Source organism: Furipterus horrens, unplaced genomic scaffold (assembly GCF_987537825.1).
Source record: "Furipterus horrens unplaced genomic scaffold, mFurHor1.1.pri manual_scaffold_6, whole genome shotgun sequence".
Classification (NCBI taxonomy): Eukaryota; Metazoa; Chordata; class Mammalia; order Chiroptera; family Furipteridae; genus Furipterus; species Furipterus horrens.
Genome location: NW_028327176.1, coordinates 18908894 through 18929853, shown reverse-complemented (window position 1 = coordinate 18929853; position 20960 = coordinate 18908894). Strand labels below are relative to the sequence as shown.

The following is a 20960-nucleotide window of genomic DNA, read 5'->3' as shown; positions in this document are numbered from 1 at the left end:
CACTTCAATTTAAGTTACAAATAGGAGCATGGGAATTTTGAAATGACTATGGATGTTGTATTGTTCATGTACACTCTTATGAATTTCTGGACTAAAACAGAAGATTTGAAAGAGAATTTGAATCGGTGTATGTACCACTTAATGTTTATGAATCTTAGTTCATTTTCCTCTTTCATCAGAATTGAGAGGAAAAGCTGAGGAGGCATTAATTGAAATGAGAGGCTAGAAACCCTATTAAAAATAAGCTTATGTAAATTTTAAGAAACAGCAGATCACTTATGGTTTCAAAGTAGTTTGGAGGTAAAAACTCATGCATTTATTTATTGCTTACTTATAGGTTATATGATTTATTTATTGCAGTGAAAAATCTCAGTTATAAACCATCCAGGAATCTGTTAGCTGCATTCATTCATATATATTTATTCATTCATATAGCATGTGCACATACACTTCTTTCTGGCAGTGGACCTCACATTTTAATGTGTATCACAGTCACTTGGAGAGCTTGGATGGAAGCTTGTTAAGAACTCCTGGTTGCCATCCCCAGAGAATGTGATGACGTAGCCCTGGGGTAAAACACAGATCTATCTTAAATAAACACATTAGAATATTCTGGTCCAAAAACCACTTTTTGACTATTATAAGAGAAAGAGTTATGGTTTATAAAGGGATGAACAATTATACCACATTAGTTAAAAAATATTTGACTGGCAGGAGCATATAAGAAATATTCAGGATAGTGAGTAATTTAAAACAGCAGCACAATGCAGCATAATAGGCTTGGTTTTAAATTTGACTTGTCTGTAAAGGCCAATAGTAGTAGTTGTTTGCTAAACATTAGTAATGGATAACTTGTGGCTGGCAAGAAAACTCAACAATCATGTGGAGTAAATATCTTAGAAATAAAAAAATACATTTTTCTTAGAAATTAAATTTGCTTTAATGAAAGACTGTTTATTTTGAAATGCCAAATATATCAGTAATTAAGGTAGGGGATTAAGTTTTAATTTTTATTAAATGGTGGCATGGGCAAAATTACTTAATCTTTTAAAATATTATTTTGGGTAGTGAGTGTATGGTCATGCATTGTGCCTGATTATGAATGGATACAATTTTGGATATGATTTTGAATATATATATTGAAATATTGAAAGGCTCATAACGATTTATATAGTAATTCCATTTTTGAGAACCTCAAAAGGAAATAATTTTAAATACAGAAATAGATACATATTATAGAATTGTTTATAATAGTACAAAAAATTGTAAACAATATAAACATCTTTTTTTTAAGACTTTATTAATTTTCAGAGAGAGGGGAAAGCAGAGAGAAAGAGAGGGAGAGAAACATCTATCTGTGAGAGAAACATTGATTGGTTGCCTCTTGCATGCCACCAACCAGAGACCTGGCCCACAACTGAGGCATGTGCCCTGATTGGGAATTAAACCATCTACCCCCCAGTTCACAGGTCAGCACTCAATCTACTGAGCCACACCAGACAGGGCAGCAATCTAAACATCTTATTTGTAGAAGTAATGCTTAAGGAAGCAGTGATCCATTCGCATAAAGACATATTATTCAGACCTGGCTGGTGTGGCTTAGTTGGTTAGAGTGTAGTCGTGGAACAAAGGGTCTTGGGTTCAATTCCTGGTCAGGGCATATACCCAGGTTGTAGGTTTGATCCCCCAGGTGGGGCGTGTGCGAGGAGGCAACCAGTCAATGTTTCTCTCTCACATCAATGTTTCTCTCTGTCTCTCACTCTCTCTCTCTCCTTCCCTTCTTCTTTCTCTAAAAGCGATGAAAAAAAGAGTTTTTCGGTGAGTATAGGAAAAAAAAGAAAAAAGGAAATATTATTCAGCCATAAAATGGCTTTATAGTTCATAATATAGGGAAATGCTTATGCTAAAATATTTTGTAAATAAAAGCAAGCTACATAATTGTATTTAATTTTAAAGACTAGAAGGAAATTTGGAAAACGTAATTTTGGTGCTTTTTATAATAGTGGGATTATTATTTTTCTCCATTAATATGTATTCCCCCAATTTTCTCTGTTGAAGATATTTTTTTAATAATGAAAAATAGCACACAAAAATCAGTATTTTGATCTTAAAAAATAGTTTAGATAACTATAACCAGGCACTATCAAGGGATTTAATGGCATCATTTGATAGGGAATTTGTTTATAAACAGATAATTGGAGTGGGAATAGAGAATCCAAATTAATAGACTATTAAATGGATTAATGCTAAACCTATTTTCAGACTATAGTTTTGTAAATGATCTTGAGGGAGGTGTACCTTGTGATCCTCCAAATTTGCAGAACGTATAGGTGTGAAATGCCAGTGGAATTGGTATTAATTATATAAAAATTTTGAGAAGCTGTGTATGAGTGAGGAGAATAGTGGTAAGTGATTTTCAGTTGGGCAACTACAAGTTAGTTGGTCTTACGCACTGAAGACCGTTCATTTGGATGGTTAACTGCCCCTGTGGATTGTATTCTGAACTAGAGTTTAGCTAAGAATGTAAATAAATTCTTACAGTGTTTAAATAAATTAGTGGATAGTAAGGAATCTGAAATATTTGTTTTTGTCCTAACCTTTGTGGTTTATATCAAGGAGAACAATCAGTGTTCTTCACAGCAAGGTTGCTGGGTTTGGGGTCAGATTCAGCATGACAGTTTTTGTGTTCTTAGGTTCCCAGGGGCATATAACTTTCTGTGTGAGGAGCCCTATCATAGATACATAAAAACAAGCAGCATCCCTTGAGATGTACCTAAAAATAAGATAATAGTAAGTTTTGTAAATAGCATAGCAATAAATTCTAAGTATATGGTCACAGAAGGATGTCAATGAAAGGGTTTCAGGAGAACAGCTGAAATGTAATGTATTTATTTTTTAAATTAAATGAGATTGTTGTAGTTGGTAAGTCTTCTCAGAAACACTTTTTATTGTTGTGAGAAGTAGTTCCCTAATGCTGGTCTGTGATGAATTTTTCACTGTTCTGCATTGTAATAAGTATCAGAAGCTTGTAGTGCATGTGGTTTTCACAGTGCTACTATAGTTCATCGATTTTAAGATGTACGTTTTCCCTCATTTTAACATTTTTGAACATGAGCTTTGTTTTTTCACAGTATATTGAAATTGTGCTCTTCCTACTCTTTGGTATTATATTTGCTTTGTAAATTCATTGTGATCATAGATAAATGGTTGATATATTTTAATGTCCATTATTGGTAAAATAAAAAATTGGCAAGCCTATAATGGTGTCCGGATTTCTTCTGAAATTTTATTGGCCTGTGAAATTCAGAGACCCATGGGCCGCTTTTACATGAAGTCTAGCATATCAGACTTATTGTTTGTATATTTTTCACCACAGGTCAAAATTTATTTCTTAGTTTGGTTTGAACATATTTCACAGAATGGTTAATTACAAAATACTAGGTGCTGACATCCTATCAATAGTTTTTTTTCTATTTATATTTTTTGCTTCTGCTTTGTCTTTTGTTACTTTACCTTAACCAGTCCTATTGAATTGAGTTTACTGTGTTAATAGGTGTGTTAATAGGTAGATAGCCGCTTAAAAAAGAAGGGTAAAAAAGTTGTGGCAATTGGTCATTCTTTACCTTATATCCATGGAATAATTTGAGCAACAATGGAAGACTCCTCCATTAACCAAATATGTCTCTTTTGCTAGCTTGTCCTGGTGTCTGAAACTGTCATCTTTGATCTTTTGATCCAATTGTCATTGGATTTAAGACATTGACAGTTACAAGCTCCGTGAAGGCAGGTACCACATTTGTCTTGTTTATTGCTGTAATTCCAGCATCCACCTCAGTTCCTGACACATAAATAACTATTCCATAAATACTTATTCAATTAAAAAATGAACCAGATGTTAAAACATTATTGGTCATAATTAACCTTATAATGTAATAGTTTATTAAATAGCTAGTAGGAAATAAAACTGTAAGGTAACTGAAACACAGTTCAGATAAATTTTAGGATGAAAAGCTAAGTGATAGTTCTATAATGGTTTTCAGGCTTTTCGATGTGTATCCTCCTTCCCCTTTTAGGAACCCTCTTCATGTCAGAAAGTATAGAATTTCCTACAGGATAGTAGTTGTTCCTTATTATCTGTTGATTGAGAAAATATATGCTTTAAAAGGTAAAAAAAAATTTCATGAAAAAATTTTTTTATAGTTGATAGATCTTACATTTAGCTAGGCACTTTATTTCTAGATAAATCTTGGGATGCATATAGATTGTGGCATCTTCGAGGTCCAGAACCTTTTTTATTGGGACTATTGACCTAGATTTGCTACAAGAGTGCAGTCCATAGGCCAGCAGACATTGCTATTCCCTGGGGAAAGGGTTAGAAATGCAGGAACTCAGGCCCTACCCCAGACCTATAGAATCAGAACTAGCATTTTAACAAAATCCTTGGGTGACTTAATTGCACATTGTTTGAGAAGAGTTTATCGAACACATGATTTTTGTTCAGATTGAGAAGATCATTGAATTTTTTTGGGAGGGCGCATAGAGTGGGGGGCAAGGAGGGATAGGAGGAACAGGCCAGAGTTAGAACAGTGTGAAAAAATTTGGTTTACTTAATTACCATATCTTAGAATGGTTCTGTTAATTAGTCGCATAGGAATTTCTGAAAAGGAGGTGTGTGTGTGTATGTCTGTGTTTAATATTGTTGCAGTTTTATTACCATGTGAATAATCTTTTTCAATATTGTTTGATTCAAGTGAGATTCAAACAGAAGGGTTAATGAATTGCTAACAGCACATTGTTTATTGTCTGTTTCTTAAGGAAATACCTTAGTATTGATCTTTTGGGTATCTACTTCTACTCTTTTATCCAAAGAAGTAAATGTCCAGTGTCCCTCACATAACCATGAAGTAGTTTTGCTAGGATTTAACAATGCTTAATTTTTCCATTCATCAGTGTGCTGTCAAATCTAGTGGTATTTGAAAAACAAAGTATATATACTCTACATCATCTTCGTGTATGAAGAATAACATATTACCAAATATCAGCCTCTGTGGAAGAACTCAGATTCATTTTTTAAGTAAAATTTATTGATTATGCTGTTACAATTGTCTCAATTTTTTTCCCTTTGTTTCCCTTCACCTGGTAATCTCTTTCCCTTCAGCAGTCTCTCCCCTCTTAGTTCATGTCCATGGGCCATTCATGTAAGTTCTTTGGCTTCAGCCTTTTCTATACTATTCCTAACATCCCCCTGTCTATTTTGTTCCTACCAATTATGCTTCTTGATCCCTGCACCTGTTCCCCATGTCTCCCTTCCCCCTCCCAGCTGATAACCCTCCAAATGATCCCTATATCTATGATTCTATTCCCATTCTGATTGTTTGCTTAGTTTGTTTTTATTTTTTAGATTCAGTTGATAGTTATGAGTTTGTTGTCAGTTGAATGTTCATATTTTGATCTTCTTTTTCTTAAATAAGTCTCTTTAACATTTCATGTAATAATGGCGTGGTGATGATGAGCTCCTTTAGCTTTACATTTTCTGAGAAGCTCTTGATCTGCCCTTCCATTCTAAATGATAGCATTTCTGGCTAAAGTAATCTTGGTTGTAGGTCCTTGCTTTTTCATCACTTTGAATACTTTTTGCCAGTCCATTGTTGCCTGCAAAGTTACTTTTGAAAAATAAGCTCATAGTCTTATGGGAACTCTTTTGTTGGTAACACTTTGCTTTTCTCTTGCTGTTTTTGAGATTCTCTCTTTATCTTTAACCTTTGGCATTTTAATGATGATGTGTCTTGGTGTGGTCCTCTTTGGGTCCAACTTGTTTGGGACCATCTGTGCTTCCTGGACTTATATGTCTATTTACTTGGCCAAATTAGGGAAGTTTTATTTCATTAATTTTTCAAAGAAGTTTTCAATTTTTTATTCTTCCTCTTCTCCTTCTGGCACCCCTATGGTTCAGGTGTTGGTACATTTTAAGTTGTCCCAGATGAAGAGTTCAAAACTGGTTATAAGGATGCTCAAGACATTTAGTGAGGACTTCAGCATCATAAAAAAGATCCAGTCAGAAACAAAGGATACACTAATTGAAATAAAGAACAATTTACAGGAAAACAACAGTAGAATGGAAGAAACCGAGAATCAAATCAATGAGATGAAACATACAGAAGCAAAAACAACCAATCAGAATAACAAGAAGAAAAAAAGAATCCCAAAAAAATAAGGGTAGTATAATCAGCTTCTGGGACACCTTCAAGACATCCACCATTTGCATCATAGGGGTGACAGAAGGAGAAAAGAAAGAGCAAGAAATTGGAAATCACTTTGAAAAAATAATGAAAGAAAACTTCCCTAATTTGATGAAGGAAATAGACATTCAAGTCCAGGAAGCACACAGAGTCCCAAACAAGATGGATTCAAAGAGGCCCACTCCAAGACACATCATAATTAAAATGCCAAAGGTTAAAGATAAAGAGAGAATCTTAAAAGCAGCAAGAGAAAAACAGTTCATTACCTTAAAGGGAACTCTCATAAGACTGTCAGCTGATTTCTTAAAAGAAACTTTATCAAAGTCATGAAAAGCAGGGACCTATTGCCAAGATTTATCTACCCAGCAAAGCTATCATTTAGGATCAAAGAGCAGATAAAGAGCTTCCCATGTGAGAGAAAACTAAAGGAGTTCATTATCACCAAACCATTGTTATATGAAATGTTAAAGGGACTTAATGAAGAAAAATAATATCAAAGCCATGAGCAATAAGATGTCAAAAAATACGTATCTATCAACAATTCAATCTAAAAGACAAACTAAGCAACACAAGAAGAACAGAGACAGAATCATGGATAAAGACAACATTTTGATGGTTGCCAGATGGGTGTGAGGGGGAATGGGTGAAGAGGTGAAGGGATTAAGAAGTACAAATAGATATTTACAGCCCTGGCTGGTATGGCCCAGTGGATTGAGTGTCGGCCTGCTAGCTGAAAGGTCACTGGATCAATTCCTGGTGAGGGTACATGCCTGGGTTGTGGGCCAGGTCCCTGGTTGGGTGCGTGCAAGGGGCAACTGATTGTTTCTCTAACACAAAGAAGTTTTTCCTTCTCTTTCTTCCTTCCTCCTCCTCTCTCTAAAAAATAAATAAAATAGAATAACATGGCTTTAAAAAAATAGGTAGTTACAGAATAGCCATGGGGATGTAAAGTACTGTATAGGAAATGTAGTAGCTGAAGAACTTACATGTATGACCTATGGACATGAACAATGGTGGGGGGATGCCTGAGGGTGGGAGTGGGAGGTCCTGCGTGGAGAGGGTCAAAGGGGGAAAAATCAGGACAACTGTAATAGCAGAATCAATAAAATATAATTAAAAAAATAGAAGTTAAAACAACTTTATTTTTGAATGAGCATTAATATATAATGTGATGCACATCACAGGCAATCTGCTAAGAGATTGCAAAGACCTAAAAGAGTGCTCACCCATTTATGTAGCTAACTAGATACCTCCAATTACATATATGCTCTCAAGATAAGCTATAATAGTGCTCATGTAAGACTTGATGACAACATTTGTCACAGATATATTTTGTCTTTAATTAATTGGCTTTATCCAAAGGAAAAATAAACATGTATTTATGACAGTAGATATTTGAAATTACCTGTGTGGCTAGATGGCCCCCTCAAATTAGGCTTCTGTCCTGCCACAGAAGCTGGCAGAAAGGGGAGCTGTTTTCCTTGATCACATTCCAAAGAGATGGCTACCAGGTCCTTGAGAAAGGCAGTCCTGTGTTGCTGGTTAGAAGCTTAAGTAGCTTTTAAAAATATTTATATACATTTCAAAGGCACAGAGAAAGAATGTACAATTACAAGTTTTCTAAAGAAAATGTTCTAAGAATAGTGTGTTGGGTTTCTCTTCCCTTATTTGTAACATGGAGAATTAGATTTCTTAATTTTATTTGCCCTTACACTGATGGGTAAATCAGTCCAGCCACGTTAGTGGGCAATTTAACAATGTTGTAGTAGAGTTGAAGATATGATCCAGATAAATCCCACAGAAACTCTTAACACATGGTCATAAGAGGTTTGTAGCATTATATGTTTCCAGTGAAACAGTGGAAACAACCAAAATGTTTGTGAACAGGAGGATGAATATAGATATATTCATACATCACAATACAGCATTCAAAGTGAGTGTATTATATCAACATGAATTATTAAAAAAAAAAAGACTTTATTTACTTAATTTTAGAGAGAGGGAAAGGGAGGGAGAAAGAGAGAGAAACAGCAACGTGAGAGAAAAACATCATTTGGTTGCCTCTCGTAAGTGTCCTGACCCAGGACTGTACTTGAAACCCAGGCATGTGCCCTGACCAGGAATTGAACAATTGGATAAAATTAAGCTTAGTGTAATCAGTACTTGGCCATACCCTATTGCTTGCTAGAGACTTTGTGTGTAGTTGGTTAAGTTTCAAACATTAACATCCAAACTGATGATCCCCCTGCCTGTTAAGCTATTTTAAACCCAAATGGGTTCAGTGAGGGTTTTGTGTCATGTATGGTTATCCACAGTACATTGCTTTGCTGACTCCAATTTCCCTCTCTCTCTTTTTATAGGACCGCAGCTGAATGCACAGCTAGAAGGTTGGCTTTCACAAGTACAGTCTACAAAAAGACCTGCTAGAGCCATTATTGCACCGTAAGTTTTAAGGGTCTTTACCCAGAATATTTCATATGTTAATTGTTAATAAAGAATGAGTATCTACAGGTTGAGCTATAAATCAAAACCCAAATGATATGCTGAGCTGACAAAATTATATTTAGTAAATTTCATGAATCCCATGGTTTTCACTTTAACTCAAGGATAAAGGAAATTGGCTACTTTTATTTTCTCAAATGCAATAATTTCAAAATTTATTTTTGGTAATAAAACTGACGTTTAAAGGAGAGAGTTGTTTACATTAGGTAAACTTGGTGACTTCAGTAATAATTGGTATAAATGAATAAGTTCTCTTTTAAAAATTTAAAAGATGCACTTTAATCCACGTAATTTTAAACTTGTAATGAAAAATATGCAATAACCATAATACGGTGCAATATGGAGTAGCAACCAGAGTTTTGCCAGAGGGGTAGATTTTGTTTGTAATGAAAATCTTTTAACTATTTTGTCTTTGAATGTTAAGGGGCTTTTTAGAACTGAGAGATGGCAAATGTACTATTAATGATGTGTCTGTGTATGATATGAAGTCCATTAATTTTGATTTAGTTTCCAGTGCTAATACTCAAAACACATTGTTTTTTAAGCACATGTTAACATTTTTCTGAGAAGAGTAAAAGTTGGAGTTTGTGGAGTTTCTTCTCACAGCAGCATCTTTTATGACTTCTATTGAGTTAAGGTTGGTACCTTGATAAATAATAAATAGTGAAAATAATAATAGCAACCATTTATTAAACAGTATGAAAATTACATGGGTAAAAACACATAAAGATCCTACATTAATGTTGGGCACGTAATAAGTATTCACTAAACGTTAGTATTTTATGTGCCAAACTTTTTGTTAAGTACTCCATTTGTATGTTCTAACTTGATCTCATCTAATAGATACAGGAGACTGACTGTACCACTACAAGCTTTATGACAGACAAGTTATTTAATCTCTTGTGCCTTTCATTAGTATAATTGGAATAATAATAGTACTTTTATATAATTTTTTTGATGATTAAATGAGGTAATCTTTGTCAAACTTTTAACATAATGACTTGCAATTATTTAGTTGGTCATTCAGCAAATATGTACCAGGCTAAATACCAGGTACTCTTCTTTGTGATGCTTTTTGAATAAATTAGAATCATACTGTTTGTATTTTAGTACCTGGGGAAGACAGACAGTAAACAATTGAATAATTACATTCTCTGTCAGGTGCTGATGGGTGCTAAGAAGAAAAATAAAGCAGATAAGAGGACTGAGAGTGATAATATGGGTAGGGAGTTGCTAGTTTACATAGGATAATAAGAACAGGTCTCCTGGTAAGGTAACATTTGAGCCTAAGTGATGGGAGAGAGGTTATGCAGATACCCAGAGAAGGAGGGTTTCAGGCTGGGGAACAGCGAGCACAGAGACTCTCTGGGAGGACGTGCTGAGTGTGTTTGGGAAGAGCGGGGAGGCCGGTGTAGCTGACGTGGCGCGTGTGAGCGAAGGAGTACTGGATGAGATAGGCACTGGGGCAGATTGCGGAGAGGCTTTGCAGGCTATCACAAAACCACTGGTTTTCTTCCAAGTGAAATGGCAAGCCATGGGAAGTTTTGAGCAGAAAAGTGACATGATTTAACTTAGGTTTGAAAGGGATTACTCTTGCTGCCCTATGGATGTTCCGTTTTGCGGGAACAGGGAGTCCAGTCTAGGACGCTTATTACAGTAGTACAGAGAACAGATGACATTGTGGCTTCGACTAAGGTGTTGAGAAGCAGTTTATTCTGGATATATTTCTAAGGTAAGTACCAATACAATAGAAGAAGAGTTAATGAGAACTTATAAGTTTTTGGTGCCTGTGAAACTGGACAGATGGAATTGCTTTTATACTGCTAAGGGGCAAATGGGTGGAGGTGGGGAGTAGAAGTGTTTATATAGAATCTAGGAATTGACTTTGACCATGTCAGTGCTGAGATGCCTATTAGCTATCCAAGTGGAGATTTCACATGGGCAGCCAGACATGTGAGGGCCAGGCTGTTTCGGTGTATATATCGCAGGCTGTAGTTGCCTAGGATGTGAGATAAAGATAGAGAAGAGGTTCAAGGACTAAGCCCCTTAAGCCAGCAACTGTATTTAGAGGGCAGGACGAAGATGAGCATTTGCAAAGGAGATACTGAAGGGAGGATCAGTGAGCAAGGAGGAAAACCAAGGGTGAGTGGCGTCTCTGAGAGGCAAAAGGATGAAAAATGTGTCAAGGAGGAGAAAAGGATCAGCTATGTCACATTCTGCCAATTGGTCAAATAAGATAAGGACCAAGAATTGATCACTGGATTTTGCAATGTGGACATTGCTGGTTATCTTGATAAGAACAACTTCTGTGGGGTGTTGCGGATGAAGGCATGATTGATGTAGGTTCAAGAAAGAATCTGAGAGTGAAATGAAGATTGTGAGTATAAATAGTTGGTTTTTTTTTTTTCGGGAATTTTGCTGTAAATTAAGGAAATAGGGCAGTGGGAATATGGTGTCGGGAGAATTTTTATTAAAGATGAAATATATTAAAATGTTATAATGTTGATGAAATGGTCTAGTAGAGAAAGAAAAATTGATACAGGGATAAGAAGGGAATTTTGTAGAAGTGAGGTCCTTGATTGAGTGAGAAACAATGGGTCTCTTTGTAGTAACTCATGAAATACGTTCTATTGCCATGCCCATTACTTTGCTGGTATTTGACGATTGTGGAATGCTCCCCTCTTAGTTAAAACTTGTAAATGTGGGAGCTGAGCTGAATCAACATGTAATTAAGTTGAGGTTAGTTATTCATGAAAAAGTAGTCAGACTTGTTTCCTTCTTGTAGTTTAAAGTTGAAATCATTGGCCGTAGCCTGTGAAATGAAGTGTTTGAGCCTAAGTTTACAAATATATTGATTTGTAAAAGATTTTCAAGTTACCTTAAGCTTTTAAAAAGGATTATTTATTTATTTGTTTTTAGAGAGAGGGGAAGAGAGGGGGAGAAACATCAATGTGTGAGGGAAACATTGAGATTGCCTCTTGCACACCCCCAACCAGGGACCTGACTGGTAATCGAACCATCAACCTTTCACTTTCTGGGACAGTGCCCAGCCAACATGACCCGCACCATCAAGGCCAAGTTACCTTAAGTTTTAAAATGGATACTTCAAAATAGTTTTGGCTATGGTGTGCTTTTTTCTGCTATATAGTGACTTTGTAACGTTAATGCATAATAGGCCATCTCCATTTTTGTTAACATATGACCATATAGTACAGTCATTTACCTTACTTTATGGTTTCCAGAAGTAATTATTTTCCTTTGCAGAGTTTCGGGTTTTTTTTAGGTAACCGGAAATATTTTATTGTTATACTCTCATAACCACAAAAGTTTTTTGTAAGAATATGCTTATATAGTAATTAGGAAACTGAAAATTTTAAGATATCTACTTTTATTTCAAATTAAATCAATCAAAAAAATACTTTAAATTTTATAATTCTAGCTCTCTGGACCCAGCTTTTCTTAGATTTTGCTTTTATAGGTGTAAATTGTTTAAGGGGAACCTTAAAAACACAAACTCAGAACCTAGATAGCACACTTTTGAAAGTGCTTAAACAGATTGGTCATTTTTATATTGATGTAGATTAAGTAGTTATGTCATTAAAGAATAAATATTGATTCGTAAATAAACTGTTGATTAATCTTAATGAATTCTAACCTATCTGACATATAGACAAGCACATTTGGGGAATTCAAAATAATTTAATTTGATTAAAAAGTATCCTTTGTTTGAATTTAGAACTGCCTCACTTATCTTGAGACATAGGAGAGAGCATGTGTCCCAGGGATATACAATATGTTGACATGATTTATGAACTAGGAGTTCCAAAAGCCTTTCTACCATGACTGCCAGACACTTTGATGCCAGTATTGTTGTTTGTCTTGCAGTATGCAGGAATATCTAAGCAACCCTTAGAATGGGGCTTGTACAGGTATGCGTCACTTAAGAAACCTCATAGTGAATATACAAATATAATCAGATAATTGGTGAAGGGGCTTATTTAATTATTTTCCACTATATAGCAGATAGTATAAATATTGAAGCCCCCTTCATACATTTAAAATAAAGTTTAACTTGTTAGTAATCTGATCGGAGTAGTATGAAATAAAAGGTACTTGTACGTTTTTACTGTGTACATGTATTTTAATATAAAAAGTAGTTCAAAAAATTTTTTTTTAAAAAGACATTTATTCAGCGTCATGATCAGACTATTACATTTAGCAATCAACAGCATGGGTGCAAAAAAAAGAAAAAAGGAAAAAAAAAAACTGCATTAAAAACCCTTTGTTGGAATGCTTTACACTTTCCACAGAACAGAAATTAAAATAACCTGTTATACAATTAGTCACAAATACAGTCCTCGAGTTTTTTGCCCATTCACATGAGTATTGTCTAAAACATGTCTTCTTTGTAGCAGCTAGGCCCTGCCACCACTGTGCTTGGCTGAGTTCACAAATCTGTTGTAACCTGTAGCTTCCCTGTCACTTCTCTGGCTCTCCTCTCCTGCTAAGCGTTGTGTCCTGGTAGTAATTAAAACCTTCTGCCACTGCCATAGCTACTGCTGCTGCTGGAACCGCCATAGCCACCTTGGTTTTGTGGTTTGGCAAAGTATTGGCCTCCACCACCATAAGGGCCAGAGCTTCTGCCTCCAAAGTTTCCTGCTTTCATGGGTCCAAAATTTGAAGATTGATTGTTGTAATTGCCAAAATCATTGTAGCTTCTGCCACCTCCAAAATTACTTCCATCATTACCAAGTCCATTATAGCCATCCCCACTGCCACCATATCCACCACCACCATGGCTACCACCAAAGCCACCTCGACCACTGAAGTTTTCTCCACGACCAAAGTTGTCATTCCCACCAAAACCACCTCCACGACCACCTCCGAAGTTTCCAGAACCACTTCGACCTCTTTGGCTGGATGAAGCACTAGCCATCTCTTGCTTAGATAGGGCTTTTCTCACTTCACAGTTGTGGCCATTTACAGTATGATATTTCTGAATGACAATCTTGTCTACAGAGTCATGGTCATCAAAGGTAACAAAAGTGAAGCCTCTCTTTCTGCCACTGCCTCGGTCAGTCATGATTTCAATCACTTCAATTTTCCCATATTGTTCAAAATAATCTCTTAGGTGATGTTCCTCAGTGTCTTCTTTAATACCACCGACAAAAATCTTTTTCACAGTTAAGTGTGCACCAGGTCTTTGAGAATCTTCTCTTGAGACAGCCCTCTTTGGTTCCACAGCTCTTCCGTCCACCTTGTGTGGCCTAGCATTCCTGGCTGCATCCACCTCCTCCACAGTGGCGTATGTGACAAACCCAAAGCCTCTGGAGCGCTTGGTATTTGGATCTCTCATCACCACACAGTCTGTGAGCGTTCTCCACTGCTCAAAATGGCTCCTCAGACTCTCATCTGTTGTTTCAAAGCTCAAACCTCCAATAAAGAGCTTTCGTAGCTGTTCCGGCTCTTTGGGAGACTCTGACTTAGACATGACGACTTCAGGGCAGGAGACTTGAATGATGCTTACTCAGCGGCGTCCACCGGCAGAAAGGTCAAAAATTTTTAAAAGTAAGAAACATTGATACAGAACACTAGTTTGCATATAGTGAAGCATACCTGTAGAGCTTTACCAGTATATATTATGAGACAATGAATCATAAATTATATTGTTAATTTAAGTTACTAGAGGTGTGCAACTTGTTTATTTTTCATCCTTGTTTATATTAATAGGTTATTCATGGCAATATATGAAATCCTATATGTTTTAGCATTAAACATTCTAGATATGCAACTTGTTAGTTTAGTCTTGTTTGACTTGAATAACTTCAATAACTTTCTTTAGCTCATAGTATTGTTTACTTAATGTTTGTGAGATTCCATTTTGTAAAAATAAAATATTCTGAATAATCACCATCTAACCTGGACATTTGAGAGGATATAATCATCTACTACTATTTTTTATTGAAGCAGGAATCTTGAGGGTCATTGAACAGTGCCTATAAAAGGAAATAATAAAGGCTACGTATAGCAAAATAAAATTGAGAGAGGCAATCTGGAGGCTACTGCTTCTGCAAACTGTTTAGAGCCAGATGTCATACAGGTTCATCCCATATATTCACAGGTGTTTTTAAATTTAGTTTCTAGCTTGCCAGATCATATTTTAGCCTAAGTAGATATTATGAACTTTTCTTATTGCTAGAGATCTTCTTATTTCATCTGGTCCAGTCTTCTCATTTCATCTAGTCCAGTCTTTCTATTTTGCACTTTTTGCTGCTGTTAAGTAGAACTAGAAGTGTGAGAACCTGACTTTGTTCAATCCAAGTAAGTGTTCTTTTACTCCCTTTATTATCTTTGATTAAAAACCTCTCAGAGAATGTGTGGTAAACTCTTGGCACTCATAGTTTGTACTATTCCCCTATAACATTGTTAGTCTGAGACTCAAGTGAAAGTCCATGTCATGCCGTAATTGGTAATTTTCCTGACATAGGAATTTAAATTATACCACATTGCTAGGTTGGTATGTGGGAAACTATCACTTAACCAGTGAATGATCCTGGACAAAGGCCTTGTATCATTTGATTAGAGCTCTGCGGGGCCACAGAAATTCTAGACAGTTAGAAGCTGGACTTAATGGCATAAAGGGTCTGCTGTGTAGAAGTAAAGGGAGAAGCACAAGTACTCCCTGTTAAAAGAAGGATCAGTTTTTAGAGCCATGGTTTAGCCTAATGACAAATTGTAGATACTAATGTATAATTTTGTATTGGGTTGGCCAAAAAGTCCATTTAGTTTTTTCATTAAAATTAAAGCCCCCCCCCCTTTTTTCCACCAATAACTATTGATTTGGATATTTTGAGTATGTCGGCCATCTCCCACATGGTGTAATGTTGATTGTTCTCAATTAACATCTTGATTTGATTGCTATCAACTTCAACTGATTTACTCAACTCTGGAGCATCGTCCAGTGAGAAATCTCTAGCACAAAACTTTGCAAAGCACTTTTGGTACATTTGATCAGTCACAGCAACTTCTCCATACACTGCACAAATCTTTTTTGTGTGTGTTTTTACCTTTCGTGACATAATAAAGCATGATATGTTGAAAATGTTGCATTTTTTCTTCCATCTCCAATATTAAAATAGCTACATAACAATTCACCAAGTTTGATAAGTTTTCTTTTTTAAATACACGCAAATATGACAGCTGTCACAATACAGTCTAACAAAATTGTTTCGAATTAAGTTAAATAAAACTAAGCACTACGAGGGCCACCTTATGGAATAAACCAAACAAACTTTTTGGCCAGCCCAATTTTTGCCTTCATGAAAAGTTACATTGGGAGCCAGGTGACCTGGAAAAGCTAGCAGGGATAACTTTGTATTAAGGATTTTAATAGCTTTTAAAAGACTTGACTGTGACATACTTCTACAAAGCATGCTCAGATATCTATAAGGCTCAATTTTTTATTGGTCTTTTGGCTATTAAGTACAAAAGAAAAAAAATCTTAGATGTTTCTTTGGTGAAACCTCCTTTATTGGGAGTGATCCCTTAATGAAACCTTGTTTTCATATAATATAGAATCTATTAGCAAGAGAAGGGGGGCAGGAATAGAGGATCTGTGGGGAGATTTGATCATTATTACTGTGGCTTTCTTCATTATCATATATATGGGCCACGATAAAGGAAAGTATTAGAAATTCTCTTTTTTGACTGTGGTCTTGGTCTGTTCATGAGTTCTTCATGATCTATGTTAAGAGTGGTGGCATACTTAATGATTTTTAAAAATACTCCGCAATGTATTCTTTCTCCAAACTAGGACTCTTCCACTTTTCACAATTATTTTGTCATTCTTTAAAGTAGACTTTTAAGTCTTCAACTTCAGAAAGACTGAAATCATGAACTGAGTTCTTTTATAAAACATATACCTCAGTTATGTTTTCAAACCTGTCGTCCTTCCTTGTAGCCTTATAGGATGTAGGATTCCGCATGTGTTCCTCCAGGTTTTAGGCTCAGCTTTCCTGCTCCATGATGACTCCTTCCCTTATTCCTCCAAACATCCGAAGGTTTCTTATGGTGGTCAAGAATGGCTTCTGGAGCTCTAGTGCCTGGCTTTAAGTCCTGGAGTGACTAAATATCTGTGACTCTGAGCAAGTTTCTTAACCTTTCTCTTTTAGTTCTTCATCTCTAAAATGAGAAAAATGATAATTTCTATCTCATAGTCTTAGTGTGAGGATTAAGTGAGTTTAATGCTTTGAGTTACACAGAAGAGTGCCTGATGCATAGTAAGCAGTCAGTAAATGTTAGTTGTTATCATTATCATAACTTTCCTCCTATAGTATAGCTACTTGGTCACTAAGCTATGTCAATTTTTCTTTATAGACTCTACAGCATTCAGTTCTCATTCCTGCTGCTACTGACACCATTCTAGACCATGACATTATTACCTCATGCCACAGTTTCCAAGAGAGCTTTGCTTAGCACCTCCTGCTTCTAATGTGTCCTTTGTGCTCATGTTTTTCAGTACTAGACTAATAAAAATTTAAAATTGTCACTCCCCTGCTCAGGAGCATACAGCAGTGTTTCAGTAACTTGTGTTATCAAGCCCAGACTCTGTCTGACTCTGGCTTAGCATTACTATCTTGTTCCACTCAGGCCAGTCTCATATTTTCTCATCTACATCATACACTTGGACATTTGCTCATGTTCTTTCTTCAGCCTTTATGCCTTTCCTTTGTGCCCTTGCCCTTCTATTACTACTTCTGCCCTTCCCATACTTCAAGAATCCAGTGCTTCTAAGCTAAGATGCCTTTCTGATGTTTAAGAACTTAGCTTGGTTAGGAACAGACTAGAAAGACAGGTTGATTTAGAGGTCAGAGTATGGGGATCAGAGCCTTTAAATTCAAGAATGAGAAATGGGAACTAAAGTCTGTAAAGCAAATCTAGGATGGAAGGACCAGTTTAAGGTTTAAGGATGGGAAGTGGAAGGATGGGATGAGTGACAAGTGAGAACAAAGCAATGTAAAATCTGAGATTTTGGGTTTAAGGCAGACTGGAGCACAGCCGAATGGATTGGGTGGTTTTTCAGGTCCTAATGGCCAGGCAAGATAGCATAGTTTTGAATTGAGAAGGGGAGCCAGTAATGTTAAGATCAGGAACAGGTGTTAGGGTTCTGAAGCAGTCAGTAGTGGGGTCTCAAGCCCTGGAAGATTGGGGACATATCAGATAAAATAGAGTCCCTGATTAAGTTAGAGTATCAAGATTAGTGCAGGATTATAGCAGAACTGTATTTGCTGAGCCATAGAACAACGTCCATTTCCTTCTGGCTAAGATTAGAACCTTTTTGTGAGAGTTATTATTACATCGAGTAACTTAATAGGCTCCCTTGGATAGAGTGATTACCATTAATTTAACCAGTAAAGCCCTTGGTGATTTCAGTGTGCTTATGTAACTGAACTCCCAATTACGCACATTGCTATCTTGTATTGCTATGATTGACTAATGTGAATCTCTACATTCACATCTTAAGCTAGTTGAGATGAGGGTCATTTTAAAAACAGAGCTTCATTGTAGTATGGTTAACATACAGGTGTATATATGTAAAGTATACAATTTGATAAGTTTGAAATATGTATACACCTATGAAACTATCCCCACAATTAAGATAATGAACATACTCACCATTCTCAAAAGTTTTCTTGTGCCCTTTTGTAATTCTCTTTCCACAACCACTGATATATTTTCTTTTACTATAGATTAGTTTTTATTTTCTAGAGTTATTTAAATGAAATCATATAGTATGAACTTTTTCTGTCTGGCTCCTCTCACTCTGCATATTTCTTTATTGACTTACCATTTTTAAGCATAATTATTGTGAATGTGTCAGGAGTTCATTCCTTTCTATTGCAAAAGAATGTTCTTTTGTATGGCTATATCTCAGTTAGTTTATCCATTCGCCTTTTGAGGATCATTCAGTTGTTTCCAGTTTTTGGCCATTGCAAATAAAACAGGGATGAACATTTGTGTACAAATCTTTTTATGGTGGACACATCCCTCCCCCACTTTTTTTTAGGAGTATAATGGCTTGGATCATAAGGCAGGAGTATGTTGAACTTTTTAAGAAATTGCCACAGTTTTCCATTTCCACAAGTACAAGTTGAGTTTCAGTTCTACACCCTTGCCATAATTGATATGGTCAGTCTTTTTAATTTTAGCTATTCTAGTGGGTGTTCAGTGGTACCTCATTTTAGTTTTTAAATTAAATTTTTTTTATTGATTTGAGAAAGGTATCTATATCAATTTTTGTTGTTCCACTTACTTATGCATTCATTGGTTGATTCTTGTATGTGCCCTGACTGGGGATCAAACCTATAACCTTGGCATATCAGGATGATGCTCCAGCCAACTGACCTACCTGGCCAGGGCTCTCATTTTAGTTTTAATTTGCCTTTCCTTAATGACTAAATGATGGTGTACATTCTTTTATGTGCTTATTTGCCATACCAATATACTCTTCGATAAAGTACCTGTTCACATATTTTCCTATTAATTTTTTTAAAATTGTGGTATAATACACATAACAAAATATACCATATTAATCATTCTTAACCATTTACATGAACAGTTAAGTACTTTCACATTGTGGTCCAACCAATCTTCAGAATTCTTCATCTTGCCAAAACAGTTACCTCTTTTTAAGTACTGGGTTGTTTGTTTTGAGATTTTTGATGTATTTGGATATAAATCCTTTATCAGGTATATGCTTTATAAATATTTTCTCCAATACTGTGTTTTGTCTTTTCAGGTTACTGGGCATCTTGAAATTGGCCATGGTGGGGAATGATTTACTCCACATTAATTGGCAAATTGCAGCAAATCAGGGTTTTGTTTATTTTTTATTGATTTTCTATTTTAAGAAAGTAATGGGGAAAGGTTAATAATGCAAATTAAACTTAAAATTATGTTGTGTCTGTAGCCTTTACATTACGGATAGCACAAAAAAGTGAGGAAGGTAATATTCTTTCTAGTATTTGAAAACTATTATCGAATCGGTATAGAAGTCATTCAAGTCATTGTTGAATGAGTGACATCTTCATTGCTTCTCTCTTGCCAGTTGTAGCCATCTCTTGGCTATGAATAAAAGAGTTAAGCTAAGTCAGTGAAAACATTCTTGGACAGTCAATTGGCTATGTGGAGTTTGCAGTAAGGAAAGAGTATTATATATTTTACATTATTTGTAAATTGTGTATGGTACATAGTTTTCTAATCAAGTAAAATTTATAATCTTATTTACATATGTACATGTATTCATTTTTTTTCCCCTACAGAGCCAGTTGTTAAACATTTACCAGTATACCACTGGCCACACACTAATAAGAAAGCACTAAGAGAAATGTTTCTAGACTCATGTAACTTGAACAAGTCAAGAAAGAAAAATGAGATCCAGAAACAGTTGTTTTATAGGTGATAAGAGACCCAGTCTAATGCTGAGACCAGAGGATGAAAGGGATGTGTAGGGGAGAGAGAAAAGAATACACACAAGGCCAAGTCCATTCTCTTACTACTAAAGACAGAGAGGGAAGTGAGTTGTTAGTTGTAGGGTATTTGTTTTGGTCTCATTTGACTTGTTCTTAGTCTTATCGTTGTTATGTAATAGTCTGTTAATGCTATTGAAGAGGAAATGTTAAAAAGTCATATATCATTTGTGGTACATTAGCAACTTCATGTAAGCCTTGGATATCTCCAAATTTAACTTTCCTTCAGACCAAAAATATTACAAAATATTTTTTAAAATTAAAAATTAGAACACTGAACAATTATGTTTCCAATTATTGTCTAGAGGTTGCATTATTCATACATTGCTTTTTAATCTATACACTCAATTGTTATATTTACCATAGTTATTATATTTATTTCAAAGGATTTTATTTTTCAGAATATCTTGATTTTTGAATTTGATGCTTAAGTTTAAAAATATTTTGTTTTGTAGCCATGCAGGATATACTTACTGTGGGTCTTGTGCTGCTCATGCTTACAAACAAGTGGATCCATCTATTACGTAAGTAATCTAGTTAGAGATCATTTTGTTATGGAATAATGTTGGGAATTCTATCATAAGTGCTTTGTCACAGAACTAATTTGTTTTGCATACTTATTGTTACTATATACTCTCAGGAATTTGACTTTATAAATTTGATATCTTTTATAGGTTATAGAAAGCTTCAA

The 20960-nt window shown here is 35.5% G+C and overlaps 2 protein-coding genes across 5 annotated transcripts in view; one reads left to right on the top strand and one right to left on the bottom strand.

Moving 5' to 3' along the window:
• The window catches only part of MEMO1 (mediator of cell motility 1), a 103515-nt gene that overhangs the window by 33986 nt on the left and 48569 nt on the right, over positions 1-20960 (top strand). The window contains exons 2-3 of one of the 4 annotated variants that reach the window (XM_090281107.1): positions 8600-8681; positions 20725-20793. In XM_090281107.1, the coding sequence (XP_090137233.1) occupies positions 8600-8681; positions 20725-20793 (151 nt within the window). Of the gene's footprint in view, positions 1-8599; positions 8682-9303; positions 9379-20724; positions 20794-20960 lie in introns of those variants that run through there. The other 3 variants (XM_090281105.1, XM_090281104.1, XM_090281106.1) reach the window with 3 other exon arrangements.
• LOC150005798 (heterogeneous nuclear ribonucleoprotein A1-like) lies at positions 13125-14276 on the bottom strand. Its single transcript, XM_090280207.1, has one exon. The coding sequence runs from the start codon at positions 14230-14232 to the stop codon at positions 13270-13272; it is 963 nt and encodes a 320-aa protein (XP_090136333.1). The 5' UTR covers positions 14233-14276; the 3' UTR covers positions 13125-13269.

What these genes read in the sequence shown, in the direction of transcription:
- LOC150005798 (XM_090280207.1), bottom strand. Translation starts at nt 14,232, where the DNA reads ATGTCTAAGTCAGAGTCTCCCAAAGAGCCGGAACAGCTACGAAAGCTC.